At 41.0% G+C, this 19,487-nt stretch overlaps 1 protein-coding gene across 7 annotated transcripts in view; it reads right to left on the reverse strand.

The window, feature by feature from the left end:
• SPIRE1 (spire type actin nucleation factor 1) overlaps window positions 1-14,081 on the reverse strand; it is a 216,406-nt gene extending 202,325 nt beyond the window's left edge. For all 7 annotated transcript variants that reach the window (XM_057526508.1, XM_057526507.1, XM_057526506.1 and 4 more), the window contains exon 1: window positions 13,506-14,081. In XM_057526508.1, coding sequence (XP_057382491.1) covers window positions 13,506-13,806 — 301 coding nt within the window. In that variant the 5' untranslated portion in view covers window positions 13,807-14,081. The remainder of the gene's footprint in view (window positions 1-13,505) is intronic.
• Window positions 14,082-19,487: the final 5,406 nt, after the last annotated feature.

Below are 19,487 nucleotides of genomic sequence, written 5' to 3' on the forward strand. Positions count from 1 at the left end.
CTGAGAACAGCAGTCTGGACCAGATAAGCCGAATACTAAATTCAATGCCGGTGCAGGAAGAAAAAATCTTGTCTCGTCCGTTATACTACCACTCGAAAGTAACTACACAGAAGTTAGAATTAGGGAAAATACCACTACCTTTCCTAATAAATACACATTACTGTTTATACACATCAGTATTTTTCTGGTCCCCTAAAATAATCACAATCCCATGTAACAGTCAAATACTTAGACAAGATGAAAAACCATTTTCTCAATGATAGATACTTAGTTTTCATCTCTTTTGTTTGTTTGGTTTAAGACATTTTACAAGCATTTTATCTACACGTTACACTTCAGAGCCATAATGAAAATGCACAGGGACTTCCCTGGTCGTCCACAGGTTAAGGCTCTGCACTCCCAATGCAGGGGGCTTGGGTTCGATCCCTGGGCAGGGAGCTAGATCCCACATGCAGTAACTAAAAATCCCACATGCTGCAACTAAGACCCAGCGCAGTCAAATAAATAAATTTTTTTTTTAAAGTGTGATACCCATCAAAAAAAGTTAAAAAAAGAAAATGCACATTTACAAAATGGGGAACGATTTCAAATCTGGTTGACTGTCAACATTCTGCATGGTTCTGCTGCTATGTTAGGGACACCTCTAGCCCAGAGGTGCCAGAAGTACTTTCAAGAGGGAGGCCAGTGATCCCAAGACTTGTCCCAAACCAGTCCTTTTTTGTTTTTTTTTAATTTAATTTTTTTTTTTTTTGGCTGTGTTGGGTCTTCATTGCTGCGTGTGGGCTTTCTCTAGTTGCAGACAGCGGGGGCTACTCTGCATTGCAGTGAGCGTGCTTCTCAGTGCGGTGGCTTCTCTTGTTGTGGAGCACGGGCTCTAGGCACGCAGGCTTCAGTAGTTATGGCTCGTGGGCTCTAGAGCGCAGGCTCAGTAGTTGTGGCACACGGGCTCAGTTGCTCCGCGGCATGTGGGATCTTCCTGGACCAGAGCTCAAACCCGTGTCTCCTGCATTGGCAGGTGGATTCTCAACCACTGCACCACCAGGGAAGTCCCCAGACCAGTTCTTGACCATCTATGTATCTCGGTCAAGCCACACTTGACCCCAGGTCACATTTCACTGACCTCCTCTCAGCTCCAGTCCATCCAAGTTTATACCCCAATACAGGCTCCTCTGGCTTCAGTTCCCAGGTATATCTCCCTTCTGATAAACAGGTTGGGCAGACTGCTCTCTCCAAGCCTCCCTACTCAACTTGGCTCTATGGTATTTAATAAACAACTGCTGAACGAAGGATTGAATAGAATACACAGGCAGAAAATGGTGGGCAAGCCAGTAAAAGCAAGATACCAGACAGAGATACTTCCCAAATCTAACAAAGTGTGAACAACAAAAATAACCAAAACTTTTACCATTTCAATTCTTCTTCTGTATTAAAAACAAAACCAGGGCAGAAGCAAGAAGAACTACAATTCTGCAGCCTGTGGAACAAAAACCACATTCACAGAAAGATAGACAAGATGAAAAGGCAGAGGGCTATGTCCCAGATGAAGGAACAAGATAAAACCCCAGAAAAACAACTAAATGAAGTGGAGATAGGCAACCTTCCAGAAAAAGAATTCAAAATAATGACAGTGAAGATGATCCAGGACCTCGGAAAAACAATGGAGGCAAAGATCGAGAAGATGCAAGAAATGTTTAACAAAGACATAGAAGAATTAAAGAACAAACAGAGATGAACAATACAATAACTGAAATGAAAACTACACTAGAAATTATCAATAGCAGAATAACTGAGGCAGAAGAACGGATAAGTGACCTGGAAGACAGAATGATGGAATTCACTGCCATGGAAAAGAATAAAGAAAAAAGAATGAGGGCTTCCCTGGTGGCGCAGTGGTTGAGAATCTGCCTGCTAATGCAGGGGACACGGGTTCGAGCCCTGGTCTGGGAAGATCCCACATGCCACGGAGCGGCTGGGCCCGTGAGCCACAATTGCTGAGCCTGCGCGTCTGGAGCCTGTGCCCCGCGACGGGAGGGGCCGCGATGGAGAGAGGCCCGCGCACCGCAATGAAGAGCGGTCCCCGCACCGCGATGAAGAGTGGCCCCCGCTTGCCGCAACTGGAGAAAGCCCTCGCACGAACCGAAGACCCAACACAGCCAAAGATAAATAAATAAATAAATAAATAAATAAGAAAATCCTTAAAAAAAAAAAAAAAAAGAAAAAAGAATGAAAGGAAATGAAGACAGTCAAAGAGACCTCTGGGACAACATTAAATGCAACAACATTCGCATCATAGGGGTCCCAGAAGGAGAAGAGAGAAAGGACTCAAGACAATATTTGAAGAGATTATACTCAAAAACTTCCTTAACATGAGAAAGGAAATAGCCACCCAACTCCAGAAAGCACAGCGAGTCCCATTCAGGATAAACTCAAGGAGAAACACACTGAGACACATAGCAATCAAATTGGCAAAAATTAAAAACAAAGAAAAATTATTGAAAGCAACAAGGGAAAAATGACAAATAACATACAAGGGAACTCCCATAAGGTTAACAGCTGATTTCTCAGCAGAAACTCTACAAGCTAGAAGGGAGTGGCATGATATACTTAAAGTGATGAAAGGCAAGAACCTACAACCAAAATTACTCTACCCGGCAAGGATCTCATTCACATTTGATGGAGAAATCAAAAGCTTTACAGACAAGCAAAAGCTAAGAGAATTCAGCACCACCAAACCAGCTCTACAACAAATGCTAAAGGAACTTCTCTAAGTGGGAAACACAAGAGGAGAAAAGGACCTACAAAAACAAACCCAAAACAATTAAGAAAATGGTCACAGGAACATACATATCGATAATTACCTTAAACGTGAATGGATTAAATGCTCCAACCAAAAGACACAGGCTTGCTGAATGGATACAAAAACAAGATCCATATATATGCTGTCTACAAGAGACCCACCACTTCAGACCTAGGGACACATACAGACTGAAAGTGAGGGGATGGAAAAAGATATTCCATGCAAATGGAAATCAAAAGAAAGCTGGAGTAGCTATACTCATATCAGATAAAATAGACTTTAAAATAAAGAATGTTACAAGAGACAAGGAAGGACACTGCATAATGATCAAGGGATCAATCCAAGAAGAAGATATAACAATTATAAATATAGATGCACCCAACATAGGAGCACCTCAATACATAAGGCAACTGCTAACAGCTGTAAAAGAGAAAATCGACAGTAACACAATAATAGTGGGGGACTTTAACACCTCACTTACACCAATGGACAGATCATCCAGACAGAAAATTAATAAGGAAACAGAAGCTTTAAATGACACCGTAGACCAGATAGATTTAATTGATATTTATAGGACATTCCATCCAAAAACAGCAGATTACACTTTCTTCTCAAGTGCGCACGGAACATTCTCCAGGATAGATCACATCTTGGGTCACAAATCAAGCCTCAGGAAATTTAAGAAAACTGAAATCATATCAAGCATCTTTTCTGACTACAATGCTATGAGATTAGAAATGAATTACAGGGAAAAAAACGTAAAAAACACAAACACATGGAGGCTAAACAATACGTTACTAAATAACCAAGAGATCACTGAAGAAATCAAAGAGGAAATCAAAAAATACCTAGAGACAAATGACAATGAAAACACAACGATCCAAAACCTATGGGATGCAGCAAAAGCAGTTCTAAGAGGGAAGGTTATAGCTATACAAGCCTACCTCAAGAAACAAGAGAAATCTCAAGTAAACAATCTAACTTAACACCTAAAGGAACTAGAGAAAGAAGAACAAACAAAATCCAAAGTTAGTAGAAGGAAAGAAATCATAAAGATCAGAGCAGAAATAAATGAAATAGAAACAAAGAAAACAATGGCAAAGATCAATAAAACTAAAAGCTGGTTCTTGGAGAAGATAAACAAAATTGATAAACCTTTAGCCAGACTCATCAAGAAAAAGAGGGAGAGGACTCAAATCAATAAAATTAGAAATGGGGCTTCCCTGGCGGTGCAGTGGTTGAGAATCTGCCTGCCAATGCAGGGGACACAGGTTCGAGCCCTGGTCTGGGAAGATCCCACGTGCCGTGGAGCAACTAGGCCCGTGAGCCACAATTACTGAGCCTGCGCATCTGGAGCCTATGCTCTGCAACAAGAGAGGCCGCGATAATGAGAGGCCCGTGCACTGCGATGAAGAGTGGCCCCCACTTGCCGCAACTGGAGAAAGCCCTCGCACAGAAACGAAGACCCAACACAGCCATAAATAAGTAAATAAATAAATAAATAAATAAACATACAAACAAACAAACCCAAAGTTTAAAAAAAATAAATAAAATAAAATTAGAAATGAAAACGGAGAAGCTACAACAGACACTGCAGAAATACAAAGCATCCTAAGAAACCACTACAAGCAATTCTATGCCAATAAAACAGACAACCTGGAAGAAATGGACAAATTCTTAGAAAGGTACAACCTTCCAAGACTGAACCAGGAAGAAACAGAAAATATGAACAGACCAATCACAAATAATGAAATTGAAACTGTGATTAAAAATCTTCCAACAGAAGTCCACAACCAGATGGCTTCACAGGTGAATTCTATCAAACATTTAGAGAAGAGCTAACACCTATCCTTCTCAAACTCTTCCAAAAAATTGCAGAGGAAGGAACACTCCCAAACTCATTCTATGAGGCCACCATCACCCTGATACCAAAACCAGACAAAGATATCACAAAAAAAGAAAATTACAGACCAATATCACTGATGAATATAGATGCAAAAATCCTCAACAAAATACTAGCAAACAGAATCCAACAGTACATTAAAAGGATCATACACCATGATCAAGTGGGGTTTATCCCAGGAATGCAAGGATTCTTCAATATACACAAATCAATCAATGTGATACACCATATTATCAAATTGAAGAATAAAAACCATATGATCATCTCAATAGATGCAGAAAAAACTTTTGACAAAATTCAACACCCATTTATGATAAAAACTCTCCAGAAAGTGGGCATAGAGGGAACCTACCTCAACATAATAAAGGACATATATGACAAACCCACAGCAAACATCATTCTCAATGGTGAAAAACTGAAACCATTTCCACTAAGATGAGGAACGAGACAAGATGCCCACTCCCACCACTATTATTCAACATAGTTTTGGAAGTCCTAGCCACGGCAATCAGAGAAGAAAAAAAAATTAAAGGAATACAAATTGGAAAAGAAGTAAAACTGTCACTGTTTGCAGATAACATGATACTATACATACAGAATCCTAAAAATGCCACCAGAAAACTACTAGAGCTAATCAATGAACTTGGTAAAGTTGCAGGATACAAAATTAATGCACAGAACTCTCTTGCATTCCTATACACTAATGATGAAAAATCTGAAAGAGAAATTATGGAAACACTCCCATTTACCATTGCAACAAAAAGAATAAAATACCTAGGGAAACAAAAGACCTGTATGCAGAAAACTAAAAGACACTGATGAGAAAAATTGAAGATGATACAAACAGATGGAGAGATATACCAAGTTCTTGGATTGGAAGAATCAATATTGTGAAAATGACTATACTACCCAAAGCAATCTACAGATTCAATGCAATCCCTATCAAATTACCAATGGCATTTTTTACGGAACTAGAACAAATCATCTCAAAATTTGTATGGAGACACAAAAGACCCCGAATAGCCAAAGCAGTCTTGAGGCAAAAAAATGGAGCTGGAGGAATCAGACTCCCTGACTTCAGACTATACTACAAAGCTACAGTAATCAAGAGAATACGGTACTGGCACAAAAACAGAAACATAGATCAATGGAAGAAGATAGAAAGCCCAGAGATAAACCCACGCACCTATGGTCAACTAATCTATGACAAAGGAGGCAAAGATATACAATAGAGAAAAGAGAGTCTCTTCAATAAGTGGTGCTGGGAAAACTGGACAGCTACATGTAAAAGAATGAAATTAGAACACTCCCTAACACCATATACAAAAATAAACTCAAAATGGATTAGAGACCTAAATGTAAGACTGGACACTATAAAACTGTTAGAGGAAAACATAGGCAGAACTCTCTATGACATAAATCACAGCAATATCCTTTTTGACCCACCTCCTAGAGAAACGGAAATAAAAACAAAAATAAACAAATGGGACCTAATGAAACTTCAAAGCTTTTGCACAGAAAAGGAAACTATAAACAAGACGAAAAGACAACCCTCAGAATGGGAGAAAATATTTGCAAACGAATCAATGGACAAAGGATTAATCTCCAAAATATATAAACAGCTCATGCAGCTCCATATTAAAGAAACAACCCAATCCAAAAATGGGCAGAAGACCTAAATAGACATTTCTCCAAAGAAGACATACAGATGGCCAAGAAGCACATGAAAAGATGCTCAACATCACTAATTATTAGAGAAATGAAAATCAAAACTACAATGAGGTATCACCTCACACCAGTTAGAATGGGCATCATCAGAAAATCTACAAACAACAAATGCTGGAGAGGGTGTGGAGAAAAGGGAACCCTCTTGCACTGTTGGTGGGAATGTAAATTGTTACAGCCACTATGGAGAACAGTATGGAGGTTCCTTAAAAAACTAAAAATAGAATTACCATATGATCCAGCAATCCCACTACTGGGCACATACCCAGAGAAAACCATAATTCAAAAAGACACATGCACCCCAATGTTCACTGCAGCACTATTTACAATAGCCAGGTCATGGAAGCAACCCAAATGCCCATCAACAGGCGAATGGATAAAGAAGTTGTGGTACATATATACAATGGAATATTACTCAGCCATAAAAAGGAACGAAATTGAGTCATTTGTTGAGACATGGATGGATCTAGAGACTGTCATACAGAGTGAAGTAAGTCAGAAAGAGAAAATCAAATATCGTATATTAACGCATGTATGTAGAACCTAGAAAAATGGTACAGATGAACCAGTGTGCAGGGCAGAAGTTGAGACACAGATGTAGAGAACAAACGTATGGACACCAAGGGGGGAAAGCCGCGGTGGGGTGGGGATGGTGGTGTGCTGAATTGGGCGATTGGGATTGACATGTATACACTGATGTGTATAAAACTGATGACTAATAAGAACCTGAAGTATAAAAAAAGCAAAAAAAACAACTAATACTAAACTTTCTTTGGGTTATTTGTATGGAAATAGGTTACTATAAATGTTTCAGACATTACATGACATTTCTAAAAATCTTATATGTTCTGGTATAATATTGTAAGTCATAATTCTAGTTATTACTTTAAAATGTATATCTCAGAAATAATAAATAAATATATATATATATATATATATATATATATATATATATATATATAAATACACCTCAGTAACAACAAGAACACCCAGCACTGAGCTCCTTGAAGATATATCTGATTCTAGGGCTGGGGCAGAAAATACACATGATAAGCCTTGAAGCACCTTGTAGTGCCAGAAAGTAAGGATGTGCTCAAAAACACAAAAGGATGGGGCACATCAAAGGGACATGGGCGCCAACCTGAAGGAGCTTCCAATGGCCACAGCTGGAACAATTTGAGCAACAAAAGAAATAACATGGTAACAGATAACAAAGTGTAAAACATACATGGATCCAGACTTAATAAATGACTGAATAAATAAGTAAATGGGGAGAAGAATCAAATCTTCCTTACAGAAGAATCCAAAAAATACTAAGTAGATATATTCACGACTCCAGGAGGAGGCCCCCGTGAATGCAGACTGGACTCAGTAACTCCCTTCCAAAGAATAAAGTATAGAAAAGTTAAAAACAGTAAAACTCCTTATTGGAGAAACCTGGCAAACAAGGCTCACATCCCCAGTGGTGCTGTGTGGATATCATGTGCCTCAATCAAATGTGACGAGGGGAGCCCTTCCCCTTTCTGGTACTCTTCGCTCAAACGCATAACCCCAGCCTAGTCAAGAAAACAGCAGGCAAACCTAAATGCAAGGACATTCTGCAAAACCCCCAACCAGTACTCCTCAAGACTCTCAAGGTCATGGGAAACAAGGAAAGTTTGAGAAACTGCCACAGAGAGAAGAGACTAATGAGCCATGATGACTAAACACAACCAGGTGTCCTGGGTGGGATTCTGGAACAGAAAAAGCACACTAACAGAAAAACTAGGGAACTCCAAGTGAAGTCTGAAGTTTAGCTAATAGTAATATGCCGTTAGTTAGTTTTGACCAATGTACCCAGTAATATAAGATGTTAACATTAAGGGATACAGGTGAGAGGCACACAGGAACCCTCTGCACTAAGTTTGCAACTTTTCTTCAATCTAAAATTATCTCAAAATTAAAAATTTATTTAAAAAACATTAAATTTGGCAATTTAGCAACACGCAATATTTTCCTCATAGTTTTAAACAAGAATCTGGGAGACGGTAGTTTCTTTTTTTTCTACTTAGCCAATAGGAAGCAAATGGGAAATATAGTATGACTCCAATATTATGAAAGTGGGATGGGAACTGCTGCCATTTTACAGAACCTACGAAGCAGGAAAGCGATTCCCACCTTACAAATAAAACAGGCAGAGTGTGACTCATCTCTCATCAACATATAGTCCTCGGTAGATCAGTGATTTTTTTCCTTCTAAAGTTGAGTCAAAACTCTTAGTAAGACAAATGGTTTCCCAAAAGAGTCCCAACTTACTTACGTACCAATATCTATACGTGACTGATATTTTTCCACTGTTTTCCTTTGCATAAGGCAGAAATACAGATACAAAACCACAAATGCATTATTCCAAAATTTCTCCCAAAAATGTCTGTGGCCATTCTCACACAACCCAAATGGAAGTACGTTGGAGAGTAAACTGGAGTCAAAAGTGACAGCAATCTTAACTGATTATGGCTAAAATATCTTAATCTTGCAAATGGTCATCTGGACACATGGTTAAAGCCCCCCCAGGGGCCTAGAAGGGGACTGTGTAAGGGAGCAGGTTCCAAGTTGACCTGCGTTAGCTTCACCGTAAACTGATCACTGTTTATGTTCTATTTTCTCCTCTATAATAACTAAACCTGGATACTGCTTGCACGTAATAGGGACTCAGCGCATGTTTTTAAAATTGAATTAAGCCCACATATCTGGACATATTGTTCACATGGAATAATTCTCACCTATTGCTGTAACTGACAAGGTATTTCACCAACCCCTAATACTGTCATTCACCCCCAACCGCTACCCTGGACACACACACCTCAAGTATTCCTTTCATTTAATGATCAGAATGTAAACACTCAAGAAAAATATCAAGAGTGAACAAAAATTAATCTCTTTAAACATGTTTTCACTATTTCAACCTTCTCCGCAAATATTCTGTCTCTCTTTAAACTCAAAAAGGATATTATTCCAAGACCACTTCCCCACCAAATTGGCATGAACCCTGCTGAGAAGCCTCACGGATCACATCCTCTTTTCAAATCCCAAACAAAGCCCCAATGTTCCCTATACCAAGGGATGCCTTTATTAATATGCACGCAGTCCTTCATTGTTCCTCCCAGGAAAACCTATCACTAACCTTACAATGATTTTAAATCAAGATGCATTCATAATTTTGAAAGTGTTCTTTATACATCTAAAGCTAAAGGTACATCAAAAATTTTGAAACCAAATCTGAAACAAAGTTATTTTTGTCAGATGGGTATTTAAGGTCTACAAGGCTGCTAAGACCATGGAGTGGTTCTAAGCTCTAGTACTACCATTAATAATTCTTTGTGGCATCCCAGAAAAAAACGAGTTATAATCTTGTGGAGATTGGAATATAACCTAAATTCCATCAATGACTACTTTCTAAAGAAAGTGTACACTAAAATGTGTCTAAAGACCAGTTAAGTGCCCTGGTTAAAAACAGCAGATTGTATATCAAGAGCCTGAGTGCCTTTGACTCATTAATTAATGGTGTGAATGAAAACTTCACCAACCTGTATGTAATAAACTTTTACCAAACAATAAGGTCTTTTTATGACTACAAGTTCATAAACATTGGGGAAAATAAAAATTTTAAGTAAGCCACCTAAGATAAATCATAAACCCTCTTGATTCTAATCAACAAATCACCCTCCCGGCATCACAGAAATACTTCATAAAATATACTGCCCGTTTTAAGATCCTGATTCATAATTTAATCTCTTCCTCTTAAGGTATTCTCTAAAGAACTAGTTTTCCTTCTTCTTTAATCTCCTTCAGTCCTATATCACACTGCTTTCATGGCCATGTTAGTAAATGACTTTAAGTTACATCTGAATGCTAAATAAAATTATCCATTCTTCACTGTTTTCTTCCAATATTGGGTTCATTTCCATGCCTCCCACATTTTTCTATTTCTCTTATATGTATTTCTAATTTTTTTAATTCAACCTGAATGTGAATATTCTGTACGTGTCGATACTATTAAAACAAGAATAAAATCAATTACTGATACATTCAATTCCAAAACAAGTTAAGAATGAGTGTGAAGTGCTATTTCTTTCTATGGGACTAAATGGAGCGATATTGCTGATAGCGGTAAGAACCAACTATTCAACTCAACAGCAGAGAGAACAGTGGCCAGCTGAAAGATTCACACGCTTTAAGATTACAGCTGGGATCCATTTCCCCACGCTAAACACAATCCACGGCACCGTCCATCACTGGCTAGACCAATGGTTCTCAACAGGGGACAGGTGGCCATGTCTGAAGAGTTTACTCAGGGAAGGGGGCAGGTGATAACTGGCATCTGGTGGGTAGAGACCAGGGATGCTGCTAAACATCCTACACAGGCACAGGACAGCCCCCACACAAAGAGCTATTCAGTCAAAAATGTCAGTGCATAGGCTGAGAATCCCTGACCTAGACATGTGTCCCAATTCTGAGTAAAAAATACAGAACAGCTGGACAGAGGCACCGTGGTGCTGTGAAAGGACCGCAAGATCAGGAGAGGGAGAGACCTAAAACTTACTGAGTACCTGCTACATACCAAGCCTTGCGTTAGGCACTTTACACATACCATCTCACTTAAACCTCTATCCCGTAGGGAAAAAGTGATCTATTCTCACTTTACAGATGAGAAGGTTGCACTCAGGGAGATTAAGGAACTTATTCAAGGTCACTCAGCTAGAAAGGGGAGGAATCATGATTCCAATTCAAACCAAATCTGTTCCATTCCACAATACTACAAAGGCTAGAGGTTAAAAGACCTAGATTTGATTCAAAGAGTTACCAGTATGAATTCAAGCACATCACTTAACTTCCTAAACCTGCATTTAGAAAATAAGTCAATGGATAACACGTGAAAATACAAATGCTGTTGACTGCCACCACACAATCATGTTAAACATCTTACAATGAAAAACAAAGTGCTTCTTAGAATGGAGGTTCAAGATTACCATTTTTCCTTAAAAATAGAATTTATACAAGTGTGCAGAGTACCAAGTTATACAGCGTTTTTAAGAATCAGGGTAAATGTTCAGAAGACGTTGTGCCTTCCATACCCACACAACTACTCTTAATACTAAGAAGAAATAAATTATCTAATATAAACACTATTTTAGTATGAACTTCCCAAATTTTTAATGAGTCAGCCCTAAAATGCTCAAGACCATATCGGCAACTTTGATTGGGCTCTCTCCACAAGTGGCAGCAAAGGTACAAGCAGAACTAAGGAGGAAGAGGATGGATTACAAGTCCATTACTGCTGCTGCAGGAAACAACTCTGCCATTCTCTCCAGAAAGAGAGAATGTATTACATTGAAGTCAACACGTTATCATTCATATGAATGATGCAAAAAGTAATTCATTTCAACATAAGGTTATGATTTTTTAAAAAACTATCACCAGAATCCATTAGTCTTTGACAACTAAACTACTAGTAGGTCCACAAACATAATTTGAACTCCGGGATTAAGTTCAAGGACAATGTAAATCCAGTTTGTTCCTTCTGGAAATCACCACTACCAATGCTACTTCTAAAAGGAGGTTGCACACAACCATTTTTCCCCTTAAAACACTGGATCTCAAGGCATGGCTTTGCTGTATTTTATGAAAGTATCTTTTCATATCATATTAATACACTGTAAATAAATTATAATTCCAAGTATTTCCCACTAATATTGTCCAAGTTTAAAAGCAATAGACACATCAAATGAACTAAAAAACTGTTTGAAATAATTTCAAAAGAATTGCAAAAAGACTGGCTTTAAATAAATTAAAATTCTAAAAGTCTGTTTACCTGACACCGAAAATAAATAATAAATGTTCTGTTGGAATTGAAAGAATTGATAACATCCTCTTGACTGTTCTCTATTTTAATCAATTCAATAAGTCACTTTACTAATTCTAAGTACATCTTTCACCTTAAGCATTTTGACACTTCCATCAACTTAAGTAAGGGTGGATTTTCTTTTTTTAATATTTTTAATAGATCTGTCTCTCAAAATGCTGAATTAGATAAAAACCGATTGGAGAAACCTATTATCAACCTCCTCTTCATCATCAATAGATATTTGGGTAAGCCGTAGCTATATGTTGATGGGTAGGTGATAATCTTGAAGAATTTACATTAGATAATAACCTAAGTAAAATCCATTTTATCCATTTATCTGACATCCTGTCAACTTTTTACTTTACAAGCTTGTTTTTCATCACAACAAATATTAATGTACAGGGAAATCGTATTATTTTTATGTTAATTCAGCCTCTTCATTTCTCCCAAAATAGCAGCATTCGCCTCAGGGCTCAGATTTTTTTACATTCCCAACCGAGGGAATATCGTTGTCTTTGAAAAGTACAATCAGCTGACAGCTCCTTGCGAAAGCGCAGCCCTCCTGCCAGCGCATCACCCCTCCCCGCGACCAGGTCTTGGCGAACGCCGGCAGCGCCGAACACATCCCACCCGGGCTCGGCCGCGAGCAGCACGAGCGCGTAGAGCCGGCCTCTCGCGTCCGGGGACCGACCCCACTCCCCTTCTCCGGGGCCTCGGTGCCCCGACAGGTCGCGCACTGACACTCGGACCCCCGCCCCACTCCCGGAGCAGCCGCCCGCCCCCCGCCCACGCTCCGGCCCACGCTCAGACCTACGCGGGCCGCGCTCGGCCGCAGGCCCGGCCCGCTTCCCTGGCCTCCCGTGAGGGGTGGGGGGCCGCGGGGCGGAAGGGCCCGGGGCGGGGCGGAGGTCCTCCGCGGAGCCGTGGGAGATGTGGGGGTCGCTGTGCGGAAAGGGCCCAGGGCCTTGGCGAGGGTCCTCCAGTAGGAGACTGGGGGGGAGGGAGCGGCGCCGGGGCGGAAGGGCCGGGGCCGGGGGGGGCGAGGTCCTCCTGGGGCCGGGGTGGGGGTCCTCCGTGGGCCGTGGGAGATGGGGGCCGCGGGGCGGAAGGGCACGGGGCTGGGGTCGCGGGGGTTGGGGGAAGGGCCTGCGGCGCGGTCCTTCTGTGGGAGAAGGGGGTCGCGGGGGGCGGCTCACCCGCGGCGGCGGCGGCCGGCTCTCCCGCGTCGCCGGCGGCGGGCGCCAGGGTGACGGCGCCGTCCCTCCACACGCGGATCTGCGCGGCCGAGCGCACCCGGCGGTGGGGCTGGCGGCGGCCGGCGTCCGCGGCGCGCAGGGAGCCGCAGCACTGGTAGCACACGGCCCACGCCTGCTCCTCGTTGATGGGCTGATTGTAGAGCCGCAGGATTTCCTCCAGGCTCAGCGCGTGCTGCGGGCCCGCGGCCGCCCCGGGGTCCGGAGGCCCCTCGCCGCCCTCCGGGCCGGCCGGCTGAGCCATCCCGTGGGTCGCGCCGCGCTCCGGGCGCCGCGTCTCCTCAGCTGCCGAGCATAGTCTCCGCGCGCCGCCGCCGCCGCCTCCTCATCCCCGGAACCCCGCCCAGCGGGCCGCGCGCGCCGCCGCGGGGACGGGGGTGGACGGGGTGGAGACCAGGCCGGGGATGGGCCAGAGGCCGGGCCGGAGAACCGGACAGGTGACGGCCAGGATATGAGGCGGGACGCCGCGCGCCCGACAAGACCCCGGCCACCCGGTAGCAGCGCAATGGCGTCCGCGGACCCGCCCTCCGAGCCCCGCCCCAGGGGCGCGCCCCGCCCAGAACCCCGCCCCCGCTTAGAACCCCGCCTCCATGGTCCGCCTGGGTCCTCCCCGCCCTCTGAGTCCCGCCTCTGTCCCGGGTTCTCCTGGCACACCGAGCCCCGCCCCTGGCTTGGCCCCGCCCCCTGGGGTCCGCCCCGCACGTGCACCCGCACCCGCGCCAACTCCCGCGCCCTGGTCCAGTCTCCGCGCACTGGCCGACTTCGTAGTCCCCAGGCCTCGCCCCCCGCGTCCCAATACATGCCCTGCCCTGCTCCGTCGAATACTGTCGCCATCAACGCACCGGACCGTTTGCTTGGATAACCTCCCTCTCCACTCCCAACTCCATCCTAAGCCCCATGAGGACAGGGTCTTTTCGGGTTTTGCTCACTGGCCTCTCCCAAGCGCACGGATCAGGGCCTGGGGTACAAGCTTGTTGCAAACAATCTGCAGACGTCCCTCGGATTCGCTTGTGACCTTTGTACAACTCTTCACCAAGATGATGTTCCCAGTGACCACACGCCTCGTAGCCCAGTTAACCCAGTCTATTCATACCTCATGGAACCAATAGCACAGGGGCAAAACTGAACTGGGGCATTCAGCCATAGAATAAAAGACAGAAGTCCTCCTGGGCCTGGGCCTCGCTGAACTCATTAAGTGTACAATAAAACACATAATTCTTAGATAAAACAATCGCTCATTGGCAGATAAGTTTAACTGGTAACATTCCACTCTGAGACTAGTCCCGTATGTGAACCTTAGAGTTGAAAGCATCAACCAAGTAAGAAATGGATCTATACTAAGTACCAATAAACCTTCTAAGGCAGTTTTATGTGCAGTATTAATATTGCACTCTCAACAACTGCATCTTGCCATAGAAATTACAAGTCATTGTAATGCCTAAGACACCACAATACATACAGAAGGAGTGGGGAGAAGAGAGGAAAGCAGGATATAAAAGTAAGAAATTGAAAGACGGGAGGAAAAAGTTTCTCCCTAGACACCCTATTATAATTTCATTACAAGAGATACAAAAAAACCCTTTAAAGTAACATCACTTAATTATGTGTTCATAATCCAATTTGTAAAAATGCATATGTGTGCCACATCCCTGAGAAGAAAAGGTCTAATGCCTTATATGATATAGATAGGATAGATAGATATAGATATACAAAACCTCTTGATTAAAAGCATAGAAACAATTACTAAATTTTGCTAGTTTGCTTAGGCCCTGTGTGAATTTTGAAAATACAAACGGCTTTAAAAACGCTGACTTTCGGGATTCCCTGGTGGCGCAGTGGTTGAGAATCTGCCTGCTCAATGCAAGAGACACAGGTTTGAGCCCTGGTCTGGGAATGATCCCACATGCCGCGGAGCAACTGGGCCCGTGAGCCACAACTACTGAGCCTGCGCGTCTGGAGCCTGTGCTCCGCAACAAGAGAGGCCGCGATAGTGAGAAGCCCGCGCACCGCGATGAGGAGTGGCCCCCGCTTGCCACAACTAGAGAAAGCCCTCGCACAGAAACGAAGACCTAACACAGCCATAAATATATTAATTTAAAAAAAATTATTAAAAGAAAAAAAAAAATAGTGACTTTTTTTGGGCATCTTAGTGCCCCGACCAGGGATGGAACCCGCGCCCTCTGCAGTGGAAGAGCGGAGTCTTAACCATAGAATCGCCAGAGAAGTCCCTAAAATACTAGTTTGAACAATGCAGTAAAACAGCAGGTCTACTTTTATAGACAATAGCACCATCTTCTGGCCTTATGGGATATTGCTGCAGTGTTGCGCTTGGACAACAACAGCCAAAATTCACTAACATTTTTGTCCTTGCCTCACCCCTCAAAAGACAAGCAAATGATTTAATCAACTGAGCAATCCATGAGCCAGACACCTGCTACCCCTGGCACAGGGCAGCAAGTAAATCTCAAGTAAAGATAACGATGACAGGAAGAAGGAAGGGAGTGGAAGTGAGGAAAAGAAGTCCAAATTTTGTCTCAAATGTTATCTTTAAAACCAATTCACAACAGAAGGATGTTTTTCCCTTCCTAAGTGATAATTTTTTTAAATATGAATACATTTTAGTAAGAAAAATACTTTGGTACTGAATCACAGGAATATACAATATTACATACAAAAAAGGGCTTTTGTTTTGTTTTTGCCAAATTCATGACTAATATACTGTGTTTAAGGTAAACTTCTTGCCTTTGTGAGCTTATATGGAATTAAGTGGAGGCAAGATGACAAGTTAAATGTTTGATCCTTCTGTATGCAGTAAAAATAAAAGGTAAATCCTTAAAAAATCCTAGCTATCTTCTATTATATTGGTAAATCTAGTCAATGTATACCCTGAACACTTGATGCTTTTTTATACAAAGACAGTATAATTGTACTAATATTTATATGATTTTCAGAACCCTTTGCAATTTTGATAAGCCCCACTGTCCATCACCCCCAGGACTCTTAGAAAGTGATTGCTGACAGCTCAAAGGCTCTCAGAGGCTGACACGATCTCTGCAGGTCCAAGCAACACTGTGTGATAACCCGGGACCTCCCCATTTTCTCATTTTCAACTCAAAATCGAAGATTCAGATACCTTTATGTACAGTATACTTTGTTCCAATTTCTGTCATTGATTTTATTTTTTTATCTTGTGGCTTCACCACCTTAAAAAATTGCTCTGCGTAGTTAAAATATCTGAACAACTCAAATCAACATTTGAATGCCGTCTTCAAAGTGCCGTGAGGTCTGTGAAAAGTGGTGGCCTGTGTTAACTCTGAATATGACTTTAGTTTTCGTTGACTTTATTGTTGTATTTATTTAAAAAACAGAATCCTTGAAATGTTGTCTTATATTTAATTAACATTTTTGGAGAATAAATGTACTTCATGCTTCACACTCTCGATGTGCCGGCTGAGCTGCTCCGAGTCTTTCGGGGAGCACACTGCCTGTGCAGCCCAAGCTTATCCCAGACTCTCCCAGACGATTGCTCCTAAGAGGCACATTCACCTAGAAAAGTGCACCAAAAAGGAAAAAATAGAACAGCATATTTTTTTCAGTGTTATAACCTAAATTTTTCACTGCCTGCAATTATAATACCTTATAACTTTACAGTGATATTTTATACTTTCAAAGTGCTTTCTTCAGTTATACAACTTGAAGATCAGATATTATTTATCTCACAGATGACATCAAACAGATGACAAAATACAAGGCTGGTAATGAAAGATGTAGACTGGGATCCAGGCCTCCTGATCAGCCCAGCTCTTTCTGCTACACTAAAACATCTCTCAACTAGCCCAGAACAAAAAAAAAAGTCTTCACACTTCATCCCACCCTGTACCAAGCAGGAGTACAGTAAAAAGCAGATGCTTTAAAATTTGTATGTACCAATATGATCGATTAAACTTCTGATAGTTTAAACACTTTAAATAAATGATGTAATGCCCCATCTCCCTCGATTGTTCCTTGTGAATTCATTAGCATTTAAGTTTCACCCCAGCAGTTATCTCCCCATAGTAGTACTCATCTTCAAAGCGATCTATATGACTTCATCCCCATCAAAGGGCTGTAAATGATCACTCCTCTAAGGAGGTGAATTCCATCAAAAATCCTAAATGCAATTTGAAACTCATCTCTTGTAATCAGTTATCAGATTGAATATTAACCAAAATCTTTAAAATCTGTCATGAAAATTAGCATGTAACCTTATAAGCAGAACTAGAAGTACATAGGCCAGATAAGAACACAACAGAATTGGTTTCCTCAAGTCTATACACTTGTAAAGAATTAGCTTTTTTCTTTTGGCAAAGATACATGTTTATTGGAAAACATTTAGTAAATATCCATTAATGCCCTTTTACTAAGTTATAACCTAAACAAGTGTTTTCCCACATTTTCATTCTGCATCATCTAATATGTAAGTTTACCTATCCTACCTTGATTAGATCAATTTATATACCTATTGATAAAAATTGAGGAAAAGTAGAGGAATGAGGTAAAACATATGAACAGTAGCATATCGGCATGTCCATGGGGGACTCTGGAAAATCCTAGGCCAAACAATAGTCATGTTTCAACTTCCTTAATGTGATTCTCCTTTGAAACAATTATTTTAAAACCAACAAAGAGAGATGGTATTCTCATCCTGAATATAAGTGAAATTATTAGCTTCAATTAGTTAAGAAGATTTGATTTGGAAGAATCTCATAGATCTAAATTTTAAGACAAGCCACTATTTTACTCTTAGGGAAATTTGAGTCTGCAGGAGATATGTGATTTACTTTAAATTACTGCTAGTTGCCAAAAGTAATTCAAATATACTTCCTATAACATAAGCTTTCCAGATGCTCTTTTTTAGCCATATTGCCTAGTTCTCATTGGATTTCAAAAGTTAAGATAAGCAGTAGTTTACTTCTTAATTCCAATGGGAAATAGAAAATAACATAAGGCACAAATATATCTTTGATAGAAAAATGTTGATGTTTAACAATAATTGCTTGAAAATATAGATTCTCAATAAAACTTTTAAGAGACCAGAGTTTTGGGTTGTTTAAGGTAAAGAGACTTAATCCATTTTCAGGCCAAACTCATACCTTATTGATGAGACAAAGCTAAACTATTTTTTTCAAACCTCTGTTAATTTGTGCTTATCTTTATACCAAAAAAAGAAAAAGAAAAATGGCCCTTTCTTTTTGCTCAAAAAACCTTGTCTTTTTCCCCTAACGTACACAGGTAGAAGTCTAGAGCTGCTCTCACATCTAGAATTCTACTGTGACTCTGTGAAAGGCTCATTTCTCTTCCAAAGTCAACATGTAACCAACACACATGTGCCTCACCTTCTAATTAAATTAAATAAGCAATGACTTAAGCACCTTCTAGTTATCCTCTAAGCCTTGCCTTGGTAATTTTTGTGGAAGGTTATAGGTACAGCTGTACTCCTTGTATTTATTCACTCACTGTTCTGTGAACCTGAATTCCTGTGGCCTCTTGATTCTTTCTCAAGAGTCATTCATGGAGCACGTCTTTCTCCTATTTGCTATGCATGCTCATTCCTCTCAAGAATTGAAAGTTGTAACCCTTGCTCCTACTTTCTGCCTAGTCATCATAATCCTTTTAAAGAGAAGAAAATCATTGACATTGAAATTCATAAAGACATGACTCCCAGATTTCAACCTGAAGCTCTACAATATTTTAAACAAACTTCCTCACTATTCTTTTAATGGTATTATTATTCCCTTGCAAGATTTGGTAAGTAATGGTCATTCTTCAACTGTAATACTTTCATAATGCCACTGACATTTTCAGTTTTAACTAAATTATATACATTTTTTTCTTTTTAGCAGAAGCAAATTTTAATTTTACTTATGTTACAGGATTATAAATATT

The sequence above is a fragment of the Balaenoptera acutorostrata genome, chromosome 13 (assembly GCF_949987535.1).
Source record: "Balaenoptera acutorostrata chromosome 13, mBalAcu1.1, whole genome shotgun sequence".
NCBI lineage: Eukaryota > Metazoa > Chordata > Mammalia > Artiodactyla > Balaenopteridae > Balaenoptera > Balaenoptera acutorostrata.